The sequence below is a fragment of the Salvelinus fontinalis genome, chromosome 3, assembly GCF_029448725.1.
Source record: "Salvelinus fontinalis isolate EN_2023a chromosome 3, ASM2944872v1, whole genome shotgun sequence".
NCBI lineage: Eukaryota > Metazoa > Chordata > Actinopteri > Salmoniformes > Salmonidae > Salvelinus > Salvelinus fontinalis.
In genome coordinates this window covers 29,100,683-29,125,958 of record NC_074667.1, presented here as the reverse complement: position 1 = coordinate 29,125,958, position 25,276 = coordinate 29,100,683, and the positions used below count along the sequence as shown (strand labels likewise).

The window sequence follows — 25,276 nt, the reverse complement described above, 5'->3', positions numbered from 1 at the left end:
GCTGCCTCCAACGCAGTTTTAGAGAATTTGGCAGTACGTACAACCAGCCTCACAATTGCAGACCAGGTGTATGGTGAAGTGTGGGCGATTAGTTTGCTGATGTCAACATTGTGAACAGAGAGCCCCATGGTGGCAGTGGGGTTATGGTATGAGCAGGCATAAGGTACGGACAACAAACACAATTGTATGTTATCAATGGCAGGGAACTCTTTGAAGACAGTACAAAACGTGTCAATTACCACATCATTTTGAAATACCAGATAAATACCATCTGACACAGCATTACAGAATGAAGTGCTACTGAAATCACTTCAGGCTGTTTTCAGTGTTTCATTAACTTTGCATTAAGCACTAACCCAGCAAAGATGTCCAGATTAACACAATGCGGTCTAAAATATTGGCCTCAAGCAGGCTGCCCACATTGGGCCGATGTGCATTTCCTCATCTACTCCACATTGGCCCCCAAGGCATTGCCCCAGTGTGTCCCAGTGTGGGAAGCCCATATCTTGTGAGGGCAGCCCTCACTTTGCTTGAAATAATCTAATCTCTTCCCAGCACACAATGCCCACATTGGCACAATGTGGGCCCAATGAGGGTTAAAACATTAGACCCATGTAAACTGCCCATATTGTGCCAATGCACCTTTACTCATCGGCTCCACATTGGCACCAAGGCAGTTGGCTCCAAGGGCAGCTCTCACTTTGCCTGAAATAAGCCCACCCCTAAGAAGCAGGATGTGCAGGTCCTGGGGTGGCGTGGTTACACGTGGTCTGCGGTTGTGAGGTCGGTTTGATGTACTGCCAATGGCGTTGGGGTACTGGTATGTGTAGGCATAAACTATGGACAATGAACACAATTACATTTTATCGATGCCAATTTGTATGCACAAAGATAGCGTGATGAGATCCTGAGGCCCAGTGTCTTGCCATTCATCCGACGACAACACCTCATGTTTCTGCATGATAATGCATGGCCCCATGTCGTGAAGGTCTGTATACCATTCCTGGGAGCTGAACATTTTCCAGTCCATGGCCTGCATACTCACCAGACATGTCACCCATTGAGCATGTTTGGGATGCTCTGGATTGACGTGTACGACAGTGTTCCAGTTCCCGCCAATATCCAGCAATTTCACACAGCTATTGAAGAGGAGTGGGACAACATTCCACAGGCCACAATCAACTTTATGTGAAGGATATGTGTCGTGCTGCATGATGCCAATGGTGGTCACACCAGATACTGACTGGTTTTCTTATCTACGCCCATACTTTTTTTAAGTATCTGTGACCAACAAATGCATATCTGTATTCCCATCATGTGAAATCCATATATTATTGCCTAATGAATTGATTTCAATTGACTGATTTCATTATGAACTGTAACTCAGTAAAACCTTTTAAATTGTTGCATGTTGAGTTTATATTTTTGTTCAGTATAGTTATCTCACAGCTTGTTGGCAGAGTGGGTGACAGCTTAGGTTGGCACTGCCATTGCTTGTTCAGTGTGTGATCCATCTTACCTTCTTCTCACTGAGACAGAATAGGGTTATGATCAGGATTGGTCCGCCGCACACTGCTGCAATGATAAAGGCTGTCTGGTAGGAGATGCTTGAATCGGAATGACCAGTTTTCCCATGCCGGAATTCCTTCACTGAGCCTTCATTGGACCTTTCTGAAATAGGAGCATCGTCCACATCTGTCCTCTCTGACAGGATATCTGAGGGAGAATGAGGAAGAACATGAGCCATTGTTTGGAGACTGAATCTTTATTCAAAGCTCAAGGGCATTTATTTGATGGTCCAAAGTGCAGTGGGGAACCATGAGTGCCATCTAGGCCTTCAGAGAAGGACAAAATGTTTTGACATTTATACAATTTAAACTCAAATGTTGTCATTTATATATCATCTTTACAATGCTTTAAATGATCTTCTGATTTCATCTCTTCCATTTGTGTTGGAAAGAGAAGGGTTAATACTGAAGAGAAAAAAATATCCAATCACGATTTTCTTTGGTGGTCTCTGCGTAGAAATATATAGCTAGCTCAGCCAGGCCTTCAGAAGCTGGACAGAAGGCCTTTGCCATTAAACAACAGAGTTTCTAAACCCAGAGGTGCACGAAACCAAGATTCGAGCCAATATCTTAAGTAGTTAAACATGTTATTACTCCAACCTCTTGAAAGCGACAAACTGACACGTTTTCATTTTCATGCAAAACAACTTCCTATCAAAGGAGTGCCTTTGCACATGGCCGTTTGGCGAGGGATGACCTTAGTAGAAGTGTTTCTAGTGCGCATGAGCTTTGCTTGCCAACATCGCCATAACATTGTCTACAAGTGTGATCGGAGATTCTACTGTAGAAGCAGTTTTAGCTTTCATACTGTACTGTCTTTGATTCAACTGTATTAGAGGTGAATCTTGGGGTGACAGTGGAGTGAACCAATCACATGTTGACTTGCAATGGGTGGAACAGTTTAAAAAAGGGACGTGTCTAGGCCTTCTTAAAGGCTTAGACGGGTCACTACTGAGAGCGCAAGAAAACATAATCAGTGGCGCAAGCAGTAGTTTTCTCATGCAAATACTAGTAACTTTAGTTAAGCTTGTGTTGTAGTAGAGTGACAATGGCGACAGCAGCTGCAGCAGCTGTTATCAACTTCAAGGTGGATGTTACTCATTTGTTAGCAACACCCTTTTCAAGATTAACTTTCACCCTCTTTCAAACTTAATTTGCAAATGATCATCATCTGGTGAGTGGCACAGTTTTTTTTGGTGCAACTCACTTGTTATTAGTTATCTCTTTGAAAGCAATGAAAAATTGCTGAACACGAACTTCCGATCACTGGTTAGGGAGTGAACGATACATGGAGAAAATCGGACGTGAAATGAAAATGGAAGGCCCTCCCTGAATGCTTGAAAAAAAACGAGTGACCCTCCCCTATACCCCAAAATAATAATGAAAACAAAGTGGATAGCAGAGAACATGTCTACCGTTTACGCTCACTTCTTGGACAGACCAGAGCCTTAGATATGCAGTTTTAGAAACTGTTCTTCGTCCTCTAAGCATTTTATGGCAACACAGGAATGTTGACGTGCACAGGGCTGCGGGCCAGAAGGTTGTGGGTTCACAGACCACCGTGAACAAGAATAGGGGTGGAAAGATCTCCTTTATAGTAAAACCATTGCATGAATCTATCATCGTCTTTGCAGGTCTGAGAAAAAAAAAGCCTTTTATAAAAATGTCATGCAATTCTATGTCATTTTACATATTAGCTGACACACAAATTACAAAAATGACAGGCTAAGTATGGACAGAGATAGGCCTGTGTGTTCATCTTATCATGTTTCTCCAATGCCAAATCAGTGTGTCTTGTTTACAACGAAACTGCCACTGTTTGCAAATAATTATATCTGAGACGTTATTAGGAATACGAGCATGGTACTTTCAAAAGTTAGGCCTGCTTTCCACCCCAGACAGAGTAGGTTCAAGTTTCAGCACCATAATGTAAGAATCTGGCTTATTGTGAGGTCAATACATCTGATTGATACATAATGGGCAATAAATGCTGTATTTTGTTTTTCATCAAATCAATTATAGTAGTTGCAAGCTGTCAAAGTTGACCTCTAGTCTTCCTTATCTTTGCGCTCTCCGTCTCAAACTGAACAGAACATAGGCTATAGGCTAGTCCGCCCGCGAGATGGTGCATTTTTGGATAAGGCCTATTTTCTGAAGAAACCTTTGACTTTCCTCCTGAACTGCCACTGCAGCCTTAAACAGCACAGCCATTGGTTAAGCAACACACACAAACGTTGTTGATCAGCAAGAGCAGATTAGGCCGGGGCTCAGGTTTGGAATATCCATTGCAGTGTGTAATGCAGACTAATTATATTTACACCATTCCAGCAGCTATTTTAGAAATATAAACTTATTCTGTGTTTATCCGAGCAGGCACTTCACAGCCTATAGGCTATGGATCATTTGATTGAGACCACAATATTGAAATTGATATTGCGCGCCCAGCGGAGAATCAGAGATGAGGGGCGGTATCAGACACACATCGTTATGTATATCCTAATAAGCAACTAGTTCTAAAACACTGAGAAATATTGAAATTTCATCAATTACAAATGACATGACCCTCCCCTGGACTAGATTGAAAAAATACGAATTCCTCTCCTCCCCCTGAAAAAGCTTGACCCTCTCCCATTTTCCTCCAGGTAGTCATTCTGTACATTTCGATCTGTCCCTTAGTGTGATGAACGTGATCAACTATATTTGCACGGGGAAGCAACAGCTCATTTTCATTTTGTAAAATAAATGGTTGTGTTTTTGTATTGTTATGATTTCATGAGGCCTAACATTATTTGATGCCGTGTGTGACTGCTGTCGCCTGTATATGTGTTTGACCATAGTTGTCTCACCTTCAGCACCATGGCGTGCTGCAGGTGTTGCTGTCAGTCTTGCTGACAGTGTGATAGTGGTTTTAGGCTACCAAAGGTTGTGTATACAGTGTGTTTTTTATTTTGCTGGTTGCATTTATGCTGTGTCACGTGTGACTATGCCGTGTCTGTCTCTGTGTGTGCGGCAGCCCAAAGCGTGGCCAGGCATGTTTGATTCAGTCATAATGGCATCAAAGCGCATTGCTCCTCCTTGGTCTGACTACAGAAGTTATAATGACAGGCACATTAAGTGATGCTATGTTATCTGTAAGTTTTCTTTTTTTTTTTTTTTTGAGTTTGATACAACATATTGGAAGATTAGTGGTCCCGCTGAAAGCCTAGGTCCTATAGTCACTGCAGAAATGTTTTCTAAATAAATGACATGGTGAAATAGTAATAGCACAGCATTTGGTAGTATCAGGTAAGTATCAGGTTAAGCCTTGATCTACAAGTTCCTCGCCCCGTGGAAATCCCCATCAAAATCCGTCTGTTAAAGCTGGATATCGTTTTTTTGCATGGGCTGCATCTCAATCCACCACATCAGGTGACATTGCCCTTCAGCATCTGCTGTGAAAGTTGGCCCGAGCTAGAGCTGTTTGTCAGACCATGAGAAATCCCCAAAATCAGGCTTCTCACAAAAACGTCTGTAGCGTCCGAACGGTTTGTCCTAAACACTAACCTGTCTGTGGAAAGCTGAAACTCTCACGAACACGATGGTGTTCTCCAGAAGGTTCTCTCATCTGAAGATCCCCGGTACAAGATTAAAAAAATGAATGGAAGTACAATATACATGGAGACAGTTTAGTTCCTAAAATAAGGGGATAAATAAAAAAATAAAAAAAATATAGTTAAAAATAAAATAATACAAATATTGTGGCATACAGCAGGTCAGCCACCAGGGGGAGACTCGTCGAGGCCTGGTGGCAGACGGAGTCTACATCACGAGGCCATGGCTCCCTCTGCTGGACGTGCCAGGTCTCGACGGGCTCTCCTACCAGGACTAATTGGGGCTGATTGTGGTTGGTGGGTAATCAAGGGCTGATTGCCCACCAGCTGTACGAGTCCCATAAAGCTGCCAGAAGGGCAGCACACAAGGAGGGGGACTAGGGGAAGAAAGGTGACTTCCGTATAGTTGGAGACGGTGCCCGAGCTAAAAGAAGGGAGTTCAGTGTTTGTGCCCGACAGGATACAGCAAGACCCGGAGCCCAGAAGACGGTATCCCGGAGAGGGTCTCATGGGGGAGACCTGTCCTTTCTTTTGATTTATTATCTAAATAAACACCATTGAAACCGAGCTAATCCTACTCTGTCCGTGTCTGATCTGTGTAAACATCTTGACCAAACCCCCTGGTCTGCCAAAAGTGGTGGAGAATGCGGGCATTCTGATAACATGGTCAGATCAGGGTTGACGTTTACACAGCATCAGCATGGAGGAGCTGATTGCTCAGTTCGTCCGGGCCCAGCAAGCACAATAGGCAGTTCAGGAATGAACGCTGGAGAAACAGCGACTACAAAACATCCTCCTCCTTGAGGAAATCAGGAAGCTGCAAGGAGGAGTGTCTCCTGAATCACATCCCAACCAGTTTTTAATCAAGCTAATGGAAGACGATGATATTGAAACATACTTCTGTACCTTTGAATGGACAGCGCTACGGGAAGGATAGCCAACTCCGCAGTGGGCAAGTCTGCTGGCCCCGTTCCTCTCTGGGAATGCCCAAAAGGCGTATTGGGACCTGACCAAGAACAGGCGGCTAATTACGGCGGACTCAAACGGGAGATACTCAGCCGCTATGGGTACAGCCTGGCCCATCAGGCTCAACTGTTCCACGACTGGAGGTTCGTACCCGACGCATCCCCCGAGCCCAGATGAGAGACCTACTGCGGGTCACCAGGGCATGGCTCCTAACCGACGTATCCACGCCCTCATTCCTCAACAAAGTGGTCCTGGATCGCTTCTACGGGCGCTACCCCACAACATGAAGAGGGCAGCAAGTCTATGCACGCACCAGACCTTGGAGGGCCTCCTGGAAGCAGTGGAGACGCATCAGAACACTCAGGCCCTGCTTAGTACCACCCGGTATCCCGAGGCCATTCCCCTACGGGCGGCGGTATCCAAGGGAATCGCCAAGGGAGCTGTTCCACCTCTTTAGCCGGGTGGGCATCCCGAACGAGATCCTGACAGACCAAGGTACTGAGCAAGACCCGGAGCCCAGAAGACGGTATCCCGGAGAGGGTCTCATGGGGGAGACCTATCCTTTCCTTTAGATTTATTATTTAAATAAACACCCTTGAAACCGAGCTAATCCTTCTCTGTACGTGTCTGATCTGTGTAAATGTCTTGACCAAACCCCCTGGTTTGCCACCATTATATATATATATATATATATATATATATATAGTTTCCTGCTCTTTCTTTATTTCTCTCAGATTTAGGACATACACCCCCCCCCCCCCCCCTGCTTAGACAGGGCTTAGACTCTAGAGGGTTAATACCAGTGGAAATAGTGCAGTCAAATGAATTGCTAAGCAAATCTCGATGAAATTGAATGTGTGTAGTTTGAATCCGTAGGAGGACACAAAGTAGTTCAAACAGGGTGCTTTGCTTTACCTGTGCTGAATACTTCCTTATAAGATGTCCTAGGATGGTTTGGCTCAGTCTTCGTGACTTGGTCGGGTGCCTCTGTAGTTGTGTGTTGTTTGTCTGGCTCCTCCACTGTCATCTTCAAACGTGGAGATGCTTCGGTCATAGTGCTTTCAATCGGAGGGTTCCAGTCATGTAAATATCTCTCTGAGCCTGGGTATTTTTCTCTAGTGTCCTCTAGTTGAGGGGTCTCTGTTGAAACCCCATCCTGAAGTATTCCATAGTTCCTGGCATCCAGCGACCTCTTGGCCAACACATAGGCAGTGCTCTCATCACTACTGGGGGTGATGCCAATCAACTTGTAAAGGAAAGGGACTGGTGTGACAAGCTTGGCCCCAGCAACAGCGAAGGGACTGTGGGGTGAGCCTGCTGCTTCTCTCCCTGCTGGTCGGTCTGTGGAAGTCTCCCTTTTCCTCTCAGTCTGGGGGTAGTAAAATGTCTCGTCATGGGAGCCAACGGTCCCCAGGAGAACCAGACTAGGAGGGGAAGACGGGGAAGGGTCGTTCGTGGCAGACGGGGTGTCAGCAACTGCCTGGTAGAGTGCAGAATCTGACTCAGTTCCATTAGATGAAGATGAACGAAAGTCCAAGTGTATATCCCCCTCTCTGCCCCCTCCAAGTGAACGTCCATCGGGGACAGTCTGCTGCAGCTCCCTGGGGAAGGGGGGTCTTACGGTATCAGAACTCACCAGGAACACCTGGGACTCAGCGCCCTTGGTACCCAGGGATGGATGAGTCGGCCTGGGAGGCACAATCGAGGTGAGTTGGGAGAGGGTGGGCTGTGGAGGACTGCTCCATACGCTGTGGGACACCAGGGAGACATCAGGGGTCACCGGACCCACTGTTGGACATGTACACTGGCGTTCAGGTTCAGCTAGGGCAGAGGACAGGGACATGTAACATGGGAATGGTTAGGGTAAATAGCTCTAAGAGAACAGTCTGAAAACAGCTTTGAGTAATCATGGATGGCAAAATGTTCTCTTCTGAAAAAGCAAAGTAAACATATACACAGAATCTCTTAATAATTTCTGAGAGCATTGCTGGCTTTTTAACATGAGGCATTGTTGAGGTGTGTGTTTGAGATTTTCTGGTGTTAATTTAGGTATTAACTAGATTTTATATGGGATATAAATGTTATTTTCCTCATAACATGCAAGTTGACAGATCCAAATGAAAGATGATCCTTCCAGCCTATGCTCATAAAATATACCACTATGGGGGACAAATAGCAATAACAATCAATGAAGTATGTGAAAGTTATGGGAGACTGAAACCACCAGTAAAGCTATACAAAACGACTACCTAGCTCTTAGAATGGATATTAATAGATATTATCATAATTATTAGTTTATATCTCCTGCTACCTGCGGTGGTGGTGGGAAGGGCAGTGGTGGATTCTAGGTAATCCTCTGCATACTCTTCCTCGCAGTTCCAGTCGACGGGCCCGTTGCTCTTGGTGATCAGGGTCATGTACATCTCAATGACCCCCCGGGCTTTCGTCAGAGCATCTCTGGGCGAGGTGCTGTGCATTCTGACAAACTTCAAGGGGGTGTCCTGTGACACGGATGGCAGGAGAACAGGAGAGAGGAGATGGAACGGTCACATTCATTCCCTACTAACAATTCAAAACCTCCTGAAACACTTTCAAGTGGTTTTTAATGGCACTTATTGAATAACACATCATGCTTAATGAATGTTTCTAATGATGAAAACTCAGATCTCAGTGAAGGGAGTTGCAAGAGGAGCAGGCCATTGTAGATCATTATATACAGTGTTCTCACAAAATGAAAGTGTCTGTTTTCAAAGCTACTGCATTGGCTTTCGGCAATCTTGGCTTAAGTCTTAGAGTATTTAGAAGTTTGAAAGGGTTTTGTAAAGATCTCTAAAACAAATTACTTTGCAAAAAGTAAAACTATTTCAAAATATTTTGTTTGATTGCAGGAAATCAACTAAGAATTTTTTCAATCAATCACTCTGATTGGATCAAGTCATTTATTTTGTATTGGCGTTAATTTAATATTTGATCATGGATAAGACATTCACATTTAGCTTGCCCAAACTTCACAGTGAGGATGTTGGACAAGGGGTTCTCTTAATAATAAAGGAAAAATCAACCCCCAAATTATATTTTGGTAGTTTTTCCTTTGGTGTACTGTTGATACAGTACCAAATGTTTTGCATGTGAGCAGCAAAGATTATCCATTATATTGACAAGATAGTCGGGTGACCACTCTAATGGAAATACATTGACAGCAGGCGGGCGAAGGCGAGATTAGGAGGGACCATTCTATCCAGTGAGAGGGCAGATGAGCGTGTGAAAAACAGGACCAACTCCTATATAAAGTAGTCTTTTTTTTAAGTTGCCGAAATGACACTTGCGTCCACTTATATCAGTGCATTCGTTGCAGCCTAACCATTACATTTTGTTGTTGACCAAATTCAAAACTCATTGACCTCCATACAAGAATGCCTCAATTCGTGGTTTTATTTTCTTGGACAGATTTTAGGTGGAGTAAGCCCTCTCGCTTCGCCTGTCAGCAGCCAAATTTTCAAGACAAAGGATTTTCAAGATGCAAAGTGTCACTTGCCACCTCATCATGATGATGCATTTTGCATGATGCACCTTGGCACAATCCAAAACACCTTTGGAAGAGACTGTTCCTGGACTAGAGTAGCAAAGCTCATAAGTAAGTAGCACTCACCTCAGTCTCCTCATTAATTTCAGGTATGCAGTTTTGGGAGTAGAGGTCATATATGACCCTTTTCAGGAGTTTGACATAACGCCCGTTGTCCGATTTCCTGACATACTTGAAGTGTGTGTTCAGAAGCTCCAGGATTTGTGGAAATGCTGCTTTAATGTAACAGACTTCACTCTGTGTTTCAAAGGAAAAAGAAACCTATCGTCACTGCATTTTTTAACACTGATTTGTATTGAGACTTGAATCTCCTTTCCAAAAGCAGACCAGGGTTAGGGCTTAAAATATATTTTTTTACATTATATAGATGTGGAAATAGCTGGCAAAATGGGCTTTTGGATGTCACATCCAGGCGTGTACTCCACATCGGCCTCCCGTGTGGCGCAGTGGTCTAGGGCACTGCATCGCAGTGCTAGCTGCGCCACCAGAGTCTCTGGGTTCGCGCCCAGGCTCTGTTGCAGCCGGCCGCAACCGGGAGTTCCGTGGGGCGAAGCACAATTTGCATAGCGTCGTCCGGGTTAGTGAGGGTTTGGCCGGTAGGGATATCCTTGTCTCAGTATGTAAAATGTAATGAAATATTGTAAAAATTGGAATAAAAAATAAATAAAAATTGTAATAAAATGTATGCACTCTACTGTAAGTCGCTCTGGATAAGAGCGTCTGCTAAATGACTAAAATGTAAATGTACTTAATGTATTTGTAGTCTTGGACCGACAATATACAGTGTATTTGGAAAGTATTCAAACCCCTTGACTTTTTACACATTTTGTTATGTTACAGCCTTATTCTAAAACGGATTAAATCTTTATTTTCCCTCATCAATCTACACACCATACCCTATAATGACAAAGCAAAAACAGATTTTTAGACATTTTTGCAAATGTATTACATTTTTTAAAGTGTTCAGACCCTTTACTCTGCACTTTGTTGATGCATCTTTGGCAGCGATTACAGCCTTGAGTCTTTTTGGGCATGACACTATAAGATTGTTACACCTGCATTTGGGGAGTTTCTCCCATTCTTCTCTGCAGATCCTTTCAAGCTCTGTCAGGTTGGATGGGAAGCGTCGCTGCACAGCTATTTTCAGGTCTCTCCAGAGATGTTCGATTGGGTTCAAGTTCGGGCTCTGGCTGGGCTACTCAAGGACATTCAGAGAATTGTCCCAAAGCCACTCCTGTATTGTCTTGGTTATGTAGTTAGGGTCGATATCCTGTTGGAAGGTAAACCTTCACCCCCAGTCTGAGGTCCTGAGCGCTCTAGAGCAGGTTTTCATTAAGGATCTCTATGTACTTTGCTTCATTCATCTTTCTCTCGATCCTGATTAGTCTCCCAGTCCCTGACGCTGAAAAACAAATCACCACATCATGAAGCTGTCACCACCGTGCTTCACCGTAGCGATGGCACTTGGCAATCAAGCCAAAGAGTTCAATCTTGGTTTCATCAGACCGGATAATCTTGTTTCTCATGGTCAGAGTCCTTTAGGTGCATTTTGGCAAACTCTACGCGAGCAGTCATGTGCCTTTTACTAAGGAGTGGTTTCCGTCTGGCCACTCTACCATTCTACTGTAAAGGCCTGATTTGGTGGAGTGCTTCAGAGATGGTTGTCCTTCTGGAAGGTTCTCCAATCTCCACAGAGGAACTCTGGATCTCTGTCAGAGTGACCATCGGATTCTTGGTCACATCCCTGACCAATGCTCTTCTCCCCCGATTGCTCAGTTTGGGTGGGTGGCCAAACATTTTATTTAATCATTTTTAGAATGAGGCAGTAATGTAAACAAAATGTGGAAAAGGTCAAGGTGTCTGAATACTTTCCGAATGCACTGCAGTTGTCCATTTTCAAAGGGGATATCCTGTTTTAACCTTAAGTATGATGATGGGGTGGCCACGCCTATCTTGTTTCTATACTTTATAAGGTCCTAAGGCCATTTGTAATATATTGATGCTGCGATTGGCCCAACATCAAGTTTGATGTTGGCCGTGCCACGCCCATCCACCCACTGAAGTTACAAGTGTCCAGGGGCAAGCTTTCTTATATCCATGGTCTGATTGGCCTGAGACTCACATATGCATCTCCACAGACACGTTTGAGTGAAAATTCCCCATAGAAATCCCCCCAATGGCTTGAAGGGTTTCTAGACCACATATGGATACATACCCCTACCTTGATTGAATTTGGAAGTCTTCCCAAAAAGGGCAAAAAAAAGGCTCAGAAACTCCTGGTTTCAACATACTCTATGTGCCTCTTTTCATCCCTGCAGACAAGAATCTGAAGAAAAAAGTGTGAAGTTCCCCCCTTGAAATGTCTTGCCACCCTACCCAATGGGTGTTGGGTGTATACACTGCAAGACCTTTGTCACAACTGAAAAACAGGCAAGAGATGAGCAAATTGCAATGTTTAAAAAAATATTCTAGTGTGAAAGACAAGTAAGTCCCTGTTGATGTAAAACCCCGCTGGTGTAAAATCAACCCATTGCGAGATGCAATCCTACTGACAGTCAAAATCTTGACTCCGAGAACTTCAGAGACAGCTGATCTTCACATACAGTACCAGTGTTTGGAGACACCTACTCATTCAAGAGTTTTTCTTTATTTTTACTATTTTCTACATTGTAGAATAATAGTGAAGACATCAAAACTATGAAATAACACATGGAATCATGTAGTAACAAAAAAAAGTCTTAAACAAATCAAAATATATTTTCTATTTCCAAGTCTTGAAGGAGTTCCCACATATGCTGAGCGCTTGTTGGCTGCTTTTCCTTCACTCTGCGGTCCATCTCATACCAAACCATCTCAGTTGGGTTGAGGTCAGGTTATTGTGTAAGCCAGGTAATCTGATGTGGCACTCCATCACTCTCCTTCTTGGTCAAATAGTCCTTACACAGTCTGGAGGTGTGTTGTGTCATTGTTTTGTTGACATTAGCCCCTAAGCACAAACCAGATGGGATGACGTATCGCTGCAGAATGCTGTGGTAGCCATTCTGGTTAAGTGTGCCTTGAATTCTAAATGAATCACAGACAGTGTCACCAGCAAAGCACCCCTAGAACATCACACCTTCTCCTCCATGCTTCACGGTGGGAACCACACATGTTGATATCATCCGTTCACCTACTCTGCATCTCGCAAAGACAAGGCGGTTGGAACCAAATATCTCACATTTGGACTCATCAGATCAAAGGATAGATTCTACCGATCTAATGTCCATTGCTTGTGTTTCTTGGCCCGAGCAAGTCTCTTTTTATTATTGGTGTCCTTTAGTAGTGGTTTCTTTGCCTCAATTCGATCATGAATGCCTGATTCACGCAGTCTTCTCTGAACAGTTGATGTTGAGATGTGTCTGTTACTTGAACTCTGTGAAGCATTTATTTGGGCTCAAATGTCTGAGGCTGGTAACTCTAATGAACTTATCCTCTGCAGCAGAGGTAACTCTGGGTCTTCCTTTCCTGTGGCGGTTCTCATGAGAGCCAGTTTCATCATAGCGCTTGATGGTTTTTGCGACTGCACTTGAAGAAGTTTTCAAAGTTCTTGAAATGTTCCACATTGACTGACCTTCATGTCTTAAAGTAATGATGAACTGTCGTTTCTCTTTGGTTATTTGAACTGTTCTTTTACCAAATAGTGGTGGCATACAGAAGATAGCCTTTTCTTGTCACAACACAACTGATTGGCTAAAACACATTAAAAAGGAAAGAAATTCAACAAATTAACTTTTAACAAGGCACACCTGTTAATTGAAATGCATGACTACCTCATGAAGCTGGTTGAGAGAATGCCAAGAGTGGGAAAAGGGTGGCTACTATGATGAATCTCACTTTTTTGGTAACTACATGATTCCATATGTGTTTTTTCATAGTTGTGATGTCTATCCTATTATTCGACAATTTTAAAAATAGTAAAAATAAAGAAAAACCCTTGAATGAGTAGGGGTGTCCAAATTTTGACTGGTACTGTATATTGCCCCATTCATGCCCAATAATACTTTTGGGAGAAGTTCAATTCATACAACCCTAAAGGCTTGAAGAGTTTCATAGACTACATAAGCATAAATACCCTTACCTAGATTGAATTCGGAAGTCTTCCAACAAGAGGAAAAAAACACCTCAGAAACACCGGCTTTTCACATGTGACATTAATGAGGGTCGCCAAACCACACATATGAAATTTTTAAAAGATTAGGCCTTTTTAACCCATTCAAAAAGCCCCTATAACACCAAATGAATGCACTTCCTGCTCTGCTGGATCCCCTGCAGTTTGTGTATCGCACAAAGAGAGGTGTGGACGACATCAAGCTGTTTTTAATGGATACCATCGACAGACATCTGGAGAGCAGGAGGGCCTTTGTTTCTGGACTTTTCATCTGCATTTAACACCATGCAGCCTTCCACCCTAGCCAGAAAACATGACTCACAGTTCAATCTCGACCATGGCCTTATCTAATGGAATATGGATTTTTTAACTGACAGGCCACGGAGAGTGTATGTTAATGTCAGACACCCTACTCACTTGCACAGGTTCACCACAAAGGTGTGTATTGTCACCCATCTTTTTTTATTTTCTACACCAATGACTGTCAGGGTGCCCATGCCCACCGCCATTTTGTGAAGTTTGCCGATGACACATTCCTTCTCTAACTCCTCTCAGGGTCTGAGCAGGACCACAGCCCAGCCCTTCAGGACTTCATTCTTGTGTGACAGTGCGCTGCTGGAGTTGAATGTGTCCAAGACGAAGGAAATGGTTGTTGACTTCAGGAATGGACGCCCCCCAGGATGGACCCAGTGATCATCCATGATGAGGAGGTGGACATTGTGCACCAGTATACATATCTTGGTACCATCTTTGATAATAACCGGAAGTTTGAACAAAACACAGACGCCGTCATCAAAAACGCCCACCGGAGACAGTACTTCCTCATAAACTGAAATAATTCAGTGTTCACAAATATATATTGTAAACCTTTTACAGTTCTTTCATTAAGAGCGTGTTCTGTTTCTCTCTTTAAAATGCTGGTTCACATCCCTCCAAGGACCGCCTCCAAGCCATTGTGAATACCTGCTCTAAGATCACTGTGGTACCTCTCAGAAGTCTGGCCTCCTTCTTTGAGCAGCAGGCCAGGAGGATGATGTATGACATCCTGGGAGCCTGCACCCATGTCCTCAACCTGCAGTTAAAACTGCTCCTTGGACGCCACCTGCACTGTCTGAAGTGCTCCACCAATAGGCATATGGCCTCATTTGTGCCAGAGGCAATCCACCTGGTTAACAGGACCAACAAGGAAGATCTAGCGACTATTCTAGACATAGTTTAGCCCTGAAATGGATTAAGGACTGTGGCTACCATAAGTTTGTAGTTTCTTAAAATGCAACATTAACTTTTAATTGATGCCTTAGTGTATATATGGATGAATACCCTTACTTAGATAGAATTTTGAAGTCTTCCAAAAAGGGCTGAAAAAGGCTCAAACACCTGGTTTCAACATATGTGCCTCATTTCATCCCTGTAGACAAGTATCTGAAGAAAAAAGTGGGAAATTCCCCTCTTTGAAACGGCTTGCCACCTCACTCAATTGGTGTTAGGGTTATACACTGCAATAACTTTTTGATAACTGAAAAAGAGGCAAGAGTTGAGCATATACCAAAGTTTAAATATATATATTCTGGTGTGAAAGACAAGTCCCTGTTGACTAACCTGGTGTAAATATCTACTCTCAGTTTGCCCCCATCCCTCTCAGTGGTCGATCATCCCATTGCGAGACGTTGTCCTTCTGACAGTCAATCTTTCCCCAATAACTTCAGAGACAACTGATCTTCACATATACTGCCCCTTAAATGCCCCCCAACAATACAAAAAAAAAAGTTTCACATTTGTGCCGGTTCATGAGGGTCACCGAACCGCATACAGTGCATTCGGAAAGTATTCAGACCCCTTCCCCTTTTCCACATACTGTTACGTTACAACCTTCATCTAAAATGTAATATATATTAATTAGCATTCAAAAATGTGGGGCCCCTTAGAAATGTCCTTGTTTTTGAAAGAAAAGCTAATTCTTTTGTCCATTAAAACAACATCAAATTGATCAGAAATACAGTGAAGATGCTTAGTGGGACTCTCACAGGACAATGACATTATTATATTATTATTATTATTATAATATTTAGCAAAGACAGGTCTACAATTTGTTATTTTGTTTCTGTAAGGCATTTAAAAAACTACAATGGACTAACATTGAAATTGGAGTTTATTCCAAGGCAATGCATAAAAGTCCGGAAATACACAACGTGAATCAACCACCTATTTTGCCATGGAGCACATTCTGATTGGCCAAGCCTCGACAAATCCACGACTACATCATCAAACCCAGCCATTCCGCAGCAACGCCAGCGAGCGCTCTGATAATTGAGATGGTAAAAATAGCTAAAATATTTCTCACACACCCTAGAACCTATATCGCTACCACCTGTGCTTAGATTTACCATTGCAATAGAGCCCATAGAGTTGAAATGTATTACATTTTGAGTTTGCATCCCAATGTTACACTTTATATGCATCACAGAAGACTGAAATACAACGAATCCATTTGACATAGAAACACCTGTTTTCTGTGTTAAAAATAAAATAATGATGAATTTATGAAAAATATTAACATTCCACCCATGAGGCCACTAGAGGACAATTTGGTGATTTGACTGCAGGAAAGGGATACTAACGATGGTTTGGGAAATAGCTTGGAGATTTAACAATGCTCCTTCAAAGGTTCTAACATTAAACTTAGACTTAAGGTGCTTTGGGGAAACCAACCCCGGCCACTCATGTCTCAACAGATAGTCCTTTCCTCTTAGCCATATCAACTTTGCTTCCTGTAACACTAGACTCAAGGTGTAGTACAAGTTATCAAGCTAGTCATCTTGACTACTTATGTCATTCTAGTTTTGATAGGAGACAGAATGCTGTCGGACCATCAAATAATTGGCATATACATTACTCTTGCTGAATTTCCACATGGGAGAGAATATTGGAAATGTAATCAAAGCCTATTGGATGATAACTTGTTTTTAACTAGGACAGAGGAATGTATAACTGACTTTTTCAGACATAACATAGGTACAGCAAATACCCTTATTGTATAGGACACTTTGAAATATGCCATTAGAGGCCATGCAATTCATTACTCATCTATAAACAAAAGCAATTTAGGTCAAAGGAGTCCATACTAACAAAGGAAATAGAAGGTCTAACAGAACATATAAATAGCAATAAAAACTGTGCCATTGTGGCTCAGAATAAGTTAGGGGAAAAACAAAAAATAAATGGAGGAACTTATTCAAGAAAGATCAAGTGCAATGTATATTTTTTAAATAAATGTAAATGTAAATGTAAATAAAGCAAACTGGATGGAATATGGGGAAAAACTTACCAAATTATTTTTGAATCTTCAACACAGAAATGCTAACAAAAATAGTTTTCTGAAACTTGTTGCAAATGATGGAATCACCCATGATTAATCAAATTATATTTGAAGAGGAAGCAATGTACTTTAAGCATATGTTTTTGTTTCTGTCTCTGCCTGCCTCTAACCCTATTACAGGGGCTGAGTCACTGGCTTACTGGTGCTCTTTCATGCCGTCCCTAGGAGGGGTGCGTCACTTGAGTGGGTTGAGTCACTGACGTGATCTTCCTGTCTGGGTTGGCGCCCCCCCTTGGGTTGTGCCGTGGCGGAGATCTTTGTGGGCTATATTCGGCCTTGTCTCAGGATGGTAAATTGGTGGTTGAAGATATCCCTCTGGTGGTGTGGTGGCTGTGCTTTGGCAAAGTGGGTGGGGTTATATCCTTCCTGTTTGGTATCATCAGATGGAGCCACAGTGTCTCCTTACCCCTCCTGTCTCAGCCTCCAGTACTTATGCTGCAGTACTTTATGTGTCTGAGGGCTAGGGTCAGTTTGTTATGTCTGGAGTACTTCTCCTGTCTTTTCCAGTGTCCTGTGTGAATTTCAGTATGCTCTCTCTAATTCTTTCTTTCTCTCTCTCGGAGGACCTGAGCCCTAGGACCATGCCTAAGGACTACCTGGCATGATGACTCCTTGCTGTCCCCAGTCCACCTGGCCGTGCTGCTACTCCAGTTTCAACTGTTCTGTCTACGGCTATGGAACCCTGACCTGTTCACCGGACGTGCTACCTGTCCCAGACCTGCTGTTTTCAACTCTCTAGAGACCGCAGGAGCGGTAGAGACACTCATTACTGATCAGCTATGAAAAGCCAACTGACATTTACTCCTGAGGTGCTGACTTGCTGCACCCTCGACAACTACTGTGATTATTATTATTTGACCATGCTGGTCATTTATGAACATTTTAACATCTTGGCAATGTTCTGTTATAATCTCAACCCGGCACAGCCAGAAGAGGACTGGCCACCCCTCAAAGCCTGGTTCCTCTCTCGGTTTCTTCCTAGGTTTTGGCCTTTCTAGGGAGTTTTTCCTAGCCACCATGCTTCTACACCTGCATTGCTTGCTGTTTGGGGTTTTATGTTGGGTTTCTGTACAGCACTTTGAGATATCAGCTGATGTAAGAAGGGCTATATAAATACAATTGATTTGATTTGATTTGATTTCAATCTCCTCCATCTCCTCTAACCAAAGCTAATTGTATGTATTTTTTCCTATTATTTCTGTAAAATGAAAAGCCGTACAGAAAGACTCATGCGAAATCAAAACTACAGAGGAGGAACTTCTTGATGCATTTAAAGCCTTCAAGTCCGAGAACCCCAGGGCAGGATGGTATATAATTTGAGGTATACCAAACTCTTTTTTAATATACTCAGAGGACCGTTATTAGCATGTTTTAACCACTCCAGCTGTTTGCAAATGGTAGATGATCAGACAGTCAACAAGAAGGTCTGACGCCATTATTAGTGAAACAGGATATAAGTGGGAAATATAAAGATCAAGTCCACTAAAAAAATTGGAGACCCCTTACACTCCAATGTTGTGATGCAAAAATTCTCATAGAATTAAAAAGGTATTGTTGGACATTATTCATTCTAATCAGACAGGTTTTTTTACATGGATGATACAGTGGAGATAATATAAGGCAAGTACTGGAAACAATAGAACACTATGAAACATCTGGCCTGCTACTCATAGCTGACTTTGAAAAGGCTTTTGATAAAGTACGACTGTAGTTTGTATATAAATGCCTGGAACATTTCAATTTTTGACAATCTCTTATAAAATGGGTTAAAATCGTGTATAGTAAATCTAGGTGTAAAATAGTAAATAATGGCTACTTCTCAGAAAGTTTTGAACTGTCAAGAGGAGTAAAACAAGGTTGTCATCTATCGGCATATCTATTTAATATGGGCATCGAAATGTTAGCTATTAAAATAACCGTTGTTACTATGATGTTGGTATTGGCGCCGGAGGGGAAGGCTGCCGTCTTATCGACTTTTAACCAACCATGCAATTTTGTTCGTTTTTTTGCGTTGTTCGTAACTTGTTTTGTACATAATGTTGCTGCTACCGTCTCTTATGACCAAAAAGAGCTTCTGGACATCAGTACTGTGATTGCTCACCTCAAACTGGAAAAATAGTTCTTCTTCAATGAGTCAGACGGGAGGGATATAATACAGACACCCGGCCAGGCCCAGATCCCCGTTATTCGCTGGAGAAGGAAACGCAGATTTAGCAGAAAGAGATCAGGGTGCCTTGTGAGGATCTGGCGATGAGTGGCTAATCTGCCCATGCCTTCCGTCCTGCTAGCTAACGTTCAATCGCTGGAAAATAAATGGGGCGAACTGAAAGCACATTTATCCTAACAACGAGACATTAAAAACTGTAATATCTTATGTTTCACCGAGTCATGGCTGAACGACAACATCAACATTAACACATTAACATTAAACACTCTATCTGCAGGACAAAAAAGCAGCCTCTGGTAAGATACAGGGCGGGTGCCTAGGCATTAATGTCTACATACCACCACAGACCGAGGCTGGCACTAAAACCGCACTCAATGGACTGTACACCGCCGTGAGAAAACCAAAAAAGGCTCATCCAGAGGCGGCGCCCATAGTGGCCAGGGACTTTAATGAAGGGAACTTAAGTCAGCTTTACCTAATTGCTGTCAGCATATTAAAAGTGGCCTATCAGAAGGAACAAAATTCTAGACCGTAGACAAAGCTCTCTCTCGCCCTCCATTTGGCAAATCTGACGGTAATTCTATCCTCCTGATTCCTGCTTACAAGAAAAAACTAAAGCAGGAAGCACCAGTGACTCGATCTATAAAAAAGTGGTCAGATGAAGCAGATGCTAAACTACAGGACTGCTAGCACAGACCTGGAATATGTCCCGGGATTCTTCCGATGGCATTGAGGAGTACACAACATCAGTCACTGGCTTTATCAATAAGTTCAATGAGGACTTCATCCCCACAGTGACTGTACGTACATACACCAACCAGAAGCCATGGATTACAGAAAACATTCACACTGAGCTAAAGGGTAGAGCAGCCACTTTCAGGGAGTGGGACTCTAACCCGGAAGCTTATAAGAAATCCCGCTATGCCCTCCGACGAACCAGCGTCAATTCAGGACTAAGATCAAATCGTAGTACACTGACTCCAACGCTCGTCGGATGTGGCAGGGCCTGCAAAGTATTACAGACTACAAAGATAAGTACAGCCGAGAGCTGCCCAGTGACACGAGCCTACCAGATGAGCTAAATTACTTCCATGCTCGCTTCGAGGCAAGTAACACTGAAAAATGCTTGAGAGCAGCAGCTGTTCCGGATGACTGTGTGATCCCGCTCTCCGCAGCCGATGTGAGTAGACCTTTAAACAGGTCAACATTCCCAAGGCCGTAGGGCCAGACGGATTACCAGGACGTGTACAACGAGCATGCGCTGACCAACTGGCAAATGTCTTCACTGACATTTTCAACCTCTCCCTGTCTGAGTCTGTAATATCAACACGTTTCAAGCAGACCACCATAGTCCATGTGCCCAAGAACACTAAGGTAACCTGCCTTAATCACCACCGACCCGTAGCACTCACAAATGTAGCCATGAAATGCTTTGAAAGGCTGGTCATGGCTCACATCAGCACCATTATCCCAGAAACCCTAGACCCACTCCAATTTGTATACTGCACCAACAGATCCACAGATGATGCCGTCTGTATTGCACTCCACACTGCCCTTTCACACCTGGACAAAAGGAACACCTATGTGAGAATGCTATTCATTGACTACAGCTCAGCGTTCAACACCATAGTGCCCTCAATGCTCATCATTAAGCTAAGGACCCTGGAACTAAACATCTCCCTCTGCAACTGGATCCTGGACTTCCTGACGGGCCGCCGCCAGGTGGTAAGGGTAGGTAACAACACATCCCCAACGCTGATCCTCAACACGCGGCCCCCGGGGTGCATACTCAGCCCATTCCTGTACTCCCTGTTCACTCATGACTGCACGGCAAAGCACAACTCCAACACCATCATTAAGTTTGCTGATGACAGAACAGCGGTAGGCCTGATCACCGACAACGATGAGACAGCCTGTAGGGAGGAGGTCAGAGACCTGACCGTGTGGTGCAAGGACAACAACCTCTCCCTCAACGTGATCAAGACAAAAGAGATGATTGTGGACCACAGGAAAAGGAGGACCAAGCACGCCCCCATTCTCATCGATGGGGCTGTAGTGGAGCAGGTTGAGAGCTTCAAGTTCCCTTGCATCCACATCACCAACAAACTAACATGGTCCAAGCACACCAAGACAGTCATGTAGAAGGCACGACAAAGCCTATTCCCCCTCAGGATACTGAAAAGATTTGCTATGGGTCCTCAGATCCTCAAAAGGTTTTACAGCTGCACCATCGAGAGCATCCTGACGGATTGCATCACTGCCTGGTATGGCAACTGCTCGGCCTCTGACCACAAGGCATTACAGAGGGTAGTACGTATGGCCCAGTGCATCACCGGGGCCAAGCTTCCTGCCATCCAGGACCTCTATACCAGGCGGTGTCAGAGGAAGGCCCTAAAAATTGCCAAGGACTCCAGCCACCCTAGTCATAAACTGTTCTCTCTGCTGCCGCACGGCAAGCGGTACCGGAGTGCCACGTCTAGGTCTAAGAGGCTCCTAAATAGCTTCTACCCCCAAGCGGTAAGACTACTGAACAGCTAATCAAATGGCTACACAGACTATATGCATTCGGCTTATGTGACAAATACATTTTGATTTAAAATCAGATCCAACAATAATATCAAGGTATTAGAAATCCAGGGTTTAAAAGCAATGGTGTCATTGTATGCTGATGATTCATGTTTTCTTATAAATCCACAACTTGGAACCCTCCACAGACGCTGGATCATTGGATTACAACCATAAGTGTACTATTAACGTATTTAATCACAAAAAAGTATGACTTTTACAGTACCGTGTAGTTTGCCAATAAAATGGTCTGATGGTGATGTGGATATACTCAGTATACATTTCCCAAAATAAATAAATGATCTCACTCCAATAAATGTTAATAGGAAGTTAAAAATAGGTAAGATATTGCTAACATGGAAAGGTAAATACCTGTCTATTTGTGGAAAAATCACCCTGATTAACTTTTAGTCATATCCCATTTTACCTATTTGCTCATGGTCTTGCCTATACCTAGCGAACAGTTTTTTAAATAGTTTGAGAAAAATATTTTCCATTTTATTTGGAATGGCAAGTGAGACAAAATTAAAAGGGCCTATTTATATAATGAATTTGTATTCAGAGGGCAGAAATTATCAAATATTAAAGCTTTAGAACTCTCAGTAAAGGCTTCAGTCATACAAATGTTATACTTAAATCCAAACGGGTTCTCTAGGAAATTAGTAAGATTGTCTCACTCTATGTTCATGAATGGTCTTTATCCTTTTTAAGATTTCAAACTCTCACTTTCAGTTATTTGAAAAGGAAATCATCTCCCAAATATTGCTATTTAAATTTTAAATTTATCAAATTTTAATCCACCAGAAAAGACATAACAAATAATATAAATAAATATTGTGGTTAAACTCAAATATAATAATTGATCAAAAACATTATATATTTATTTTTTAAAAGTATAATCTTCATAAATATGCCTCGTGGGGTTATGTCACACATGCATTTAACGAAAATATAGGTAAATGTCTGCTCTACCCAAAATGACAAACAACTAATTGCAGCATTACCGCAAAAATGGAAGAGGAAAGTGGAAGGGGGGAAAATTTAAAAAACTTGCCTGTCAGCCCTGTATTAAAGACCATATTTGGTTAAAGAAAATTGTGATAAGGTATACCAGTTTCTTAAGGACCAAAAAATTGACAGCCGTGCCATATAAATTTAAAAAAAGTTTGGAAGAGATTTTCGACGTACCGATTCCATGGCAAATGGTTTTATGAACTGATACACAAAACGTCATTTTTTACAATTTCAATTGTTATACAAAATTCTTGCAACCAATAGAATGTTATTGATATGGGGGATACAACCTTCCCGGCTCTGCATATTTTACGGTGAAGAGACAGAATCATTAGATGATTTGTTTTGGTACTGTCCATTTATAGCTTGTTTTTGGTAACTGCTCCAGAAATGGCTGAAGAATTGCAATATTTACCTGGAGCTAACCCTTCAGATAGTGCTACTTAGTGATCTGAAAAGTCATAGTCAATCTATCAACACTATAATAATACTTTTAGCAAAAATGTTTATTTTCAATTTAAAATCTGTAGGACCAATGAGAATAGAAAGTTTCAGAACTTTTGTGAAACATCACATTACAGTTGAAAAATATATGGCAAAAATAAATCCAATATGGATGGTGTTGAGAGATAGATGGGAGGGGTTGAATGGAGCTGAAGGTTGGGATTAATAACAACAAATAACAACATGATAACTAACGTAAAACATACTCTGTCCATATAACATATATGGTTTACGAACTTTTGTGAAAGACTACAGTTTGAAAGATATGGCAAAAATAAATAAACCGGATGGACTTCGGAAATAGATATGAGAGGTTGAGGGAAGGACAGGGGTAAAAACAAACAAAATAGAACTATTGTAAAATAGTCTGTGTCCATAAAATGTATACAGTATGTATAAACTGGAATTAGAGTCCTTGTTCGCTAGTTTACTCCAATTAGTATATGAATGTATTTGTATGTATTTGTGGTTATATATATATTTGTATATGTATTTGTATGTATATATATACACAGGAGTGACTGTTGCTGATAATGGACCTCTGTAGGCCTATGTAGATATTCCATAAAAAATCTGCCGTTTCCAGCTACAATAGACATTTCCTATGTCTACACTATATTTCTGATCAATTTTATGTTATTTTAATGGACAAAAAAGTTGCTTTTCTTTCAAAAACAAGGACATTTCAAAGTGACCCCAAACTTTTGAACGGTAGTGTATATATTTGCAAAAAAATATATGGGGATTGGAAGTGATGCAGACAATTACATTGATGGAAGCTACAGTCTATCTGCAACATTACAGCTAATCTACCCCCTGGGATTTTCTTTTTTACCAACATACCAACAGCTTCTCATGATACTATTATGGCCTGTCTGTCAGATACAACACTTGACCACACCTTCCTAAATATGTCTTACGTGCTTTCCTCTCAGTCTAAACACTTCCTAACCCCCTGAGATCCCCCTAAAGACCTCCCCTGCATGTTCCCCACCCCAGGGGACACAATATATATGGTAGTATATGGTCTGTCTGTAAGGTACATCACTTGCCCACACTGAAGTGATTGATCCTCTCCCCAGGTGAGAAAACCTTTAATCAGACCTCCTGTCACGCCCTGACCATAGAGAGCCCTTGTTTCTCTATTGTGTAGTATGTCAGAGCGTGACTAGGGGGTATTCTAGATTATAATTTCTATGTTGTGTTCCAGTTTATATTTTCTATGTTGGTTTTTTGTATGATTCCCAATTAGAGGCAGTTGGTAATCGTTGTCTCTAATTGGGGATCATATTTATTAAGTAGCTATTTGTCCCACTTGTGTTTGTAGGATATTATTTTGTGTTTGTGCATGTGCACCACATAGTCATGTTCCGTTGTCCGTTTATTTGATTTATTGTTTTGGCTTATGTTTCACTTTGGAATAAATATGTGGATATCAATATCTGCTGCGCCTTGGTCCCGTTCTTACTACAACCGTGACACCTCCATTTGTCAGAGACCTTGTTAACCCATAAACCATAAACTTGGGCAAGCTAAACTGTTAAAACTTTTAAACTGTTAACCAGCAAGTTAAAATGAGGGAAGGCATCCCGACTCCGTGCTCCCAAACAGCTCTCTCGCTCTCTATTTACCTCCTGTAACACAGTTTCTAGGTATCTTCAAGCCATTTCCCTTCCAGGTTATTAACAACCAAGGGCTCTTTCATGGGATTAAATTTGTCTTCTAAATGCAAATAGACTGTTGCGTAAAGGGTCGAAAGGAGCACGAGATGTAATGAACTTGAATCTCCTTGACAG

At 42.3% G+C, this 25,276-nt stretch overlaps 1 protein-coding gene across 1 annotated transcript in view; it reads right to left on the bottom strand.

Moving 5' to 3' along the window:
• Positions 1–25,276, bottom strand: part of LOC129843268 (mucin-2-like) — a 49,089-nt gene that overhangs the window by 8,612 nt on the left and 15,201 nt on the right. Inside the window, exons 5-8 of the mRNA XM_055911893.1 lie at positions 9,774–9,944; positions 8,436–8,625; positions 7,040–7,945; positions 1,520–1,716 (exon numbers count right to left, since the gene is read on the bottom strand). Coding sequence (XP_055767868.1) covers positions 1,520–1,716; positions 7,040–7,945; positions 8,436–8,625; positions 9,774–9,944 — 1,464 coding nt within the window. The remainder of the gene's footprint in view (positions 1–1,519; positions 1,717–7,039; positions 7,946–8,435; positions 8,626–9,773; positions 9,945–25,276) is intronic.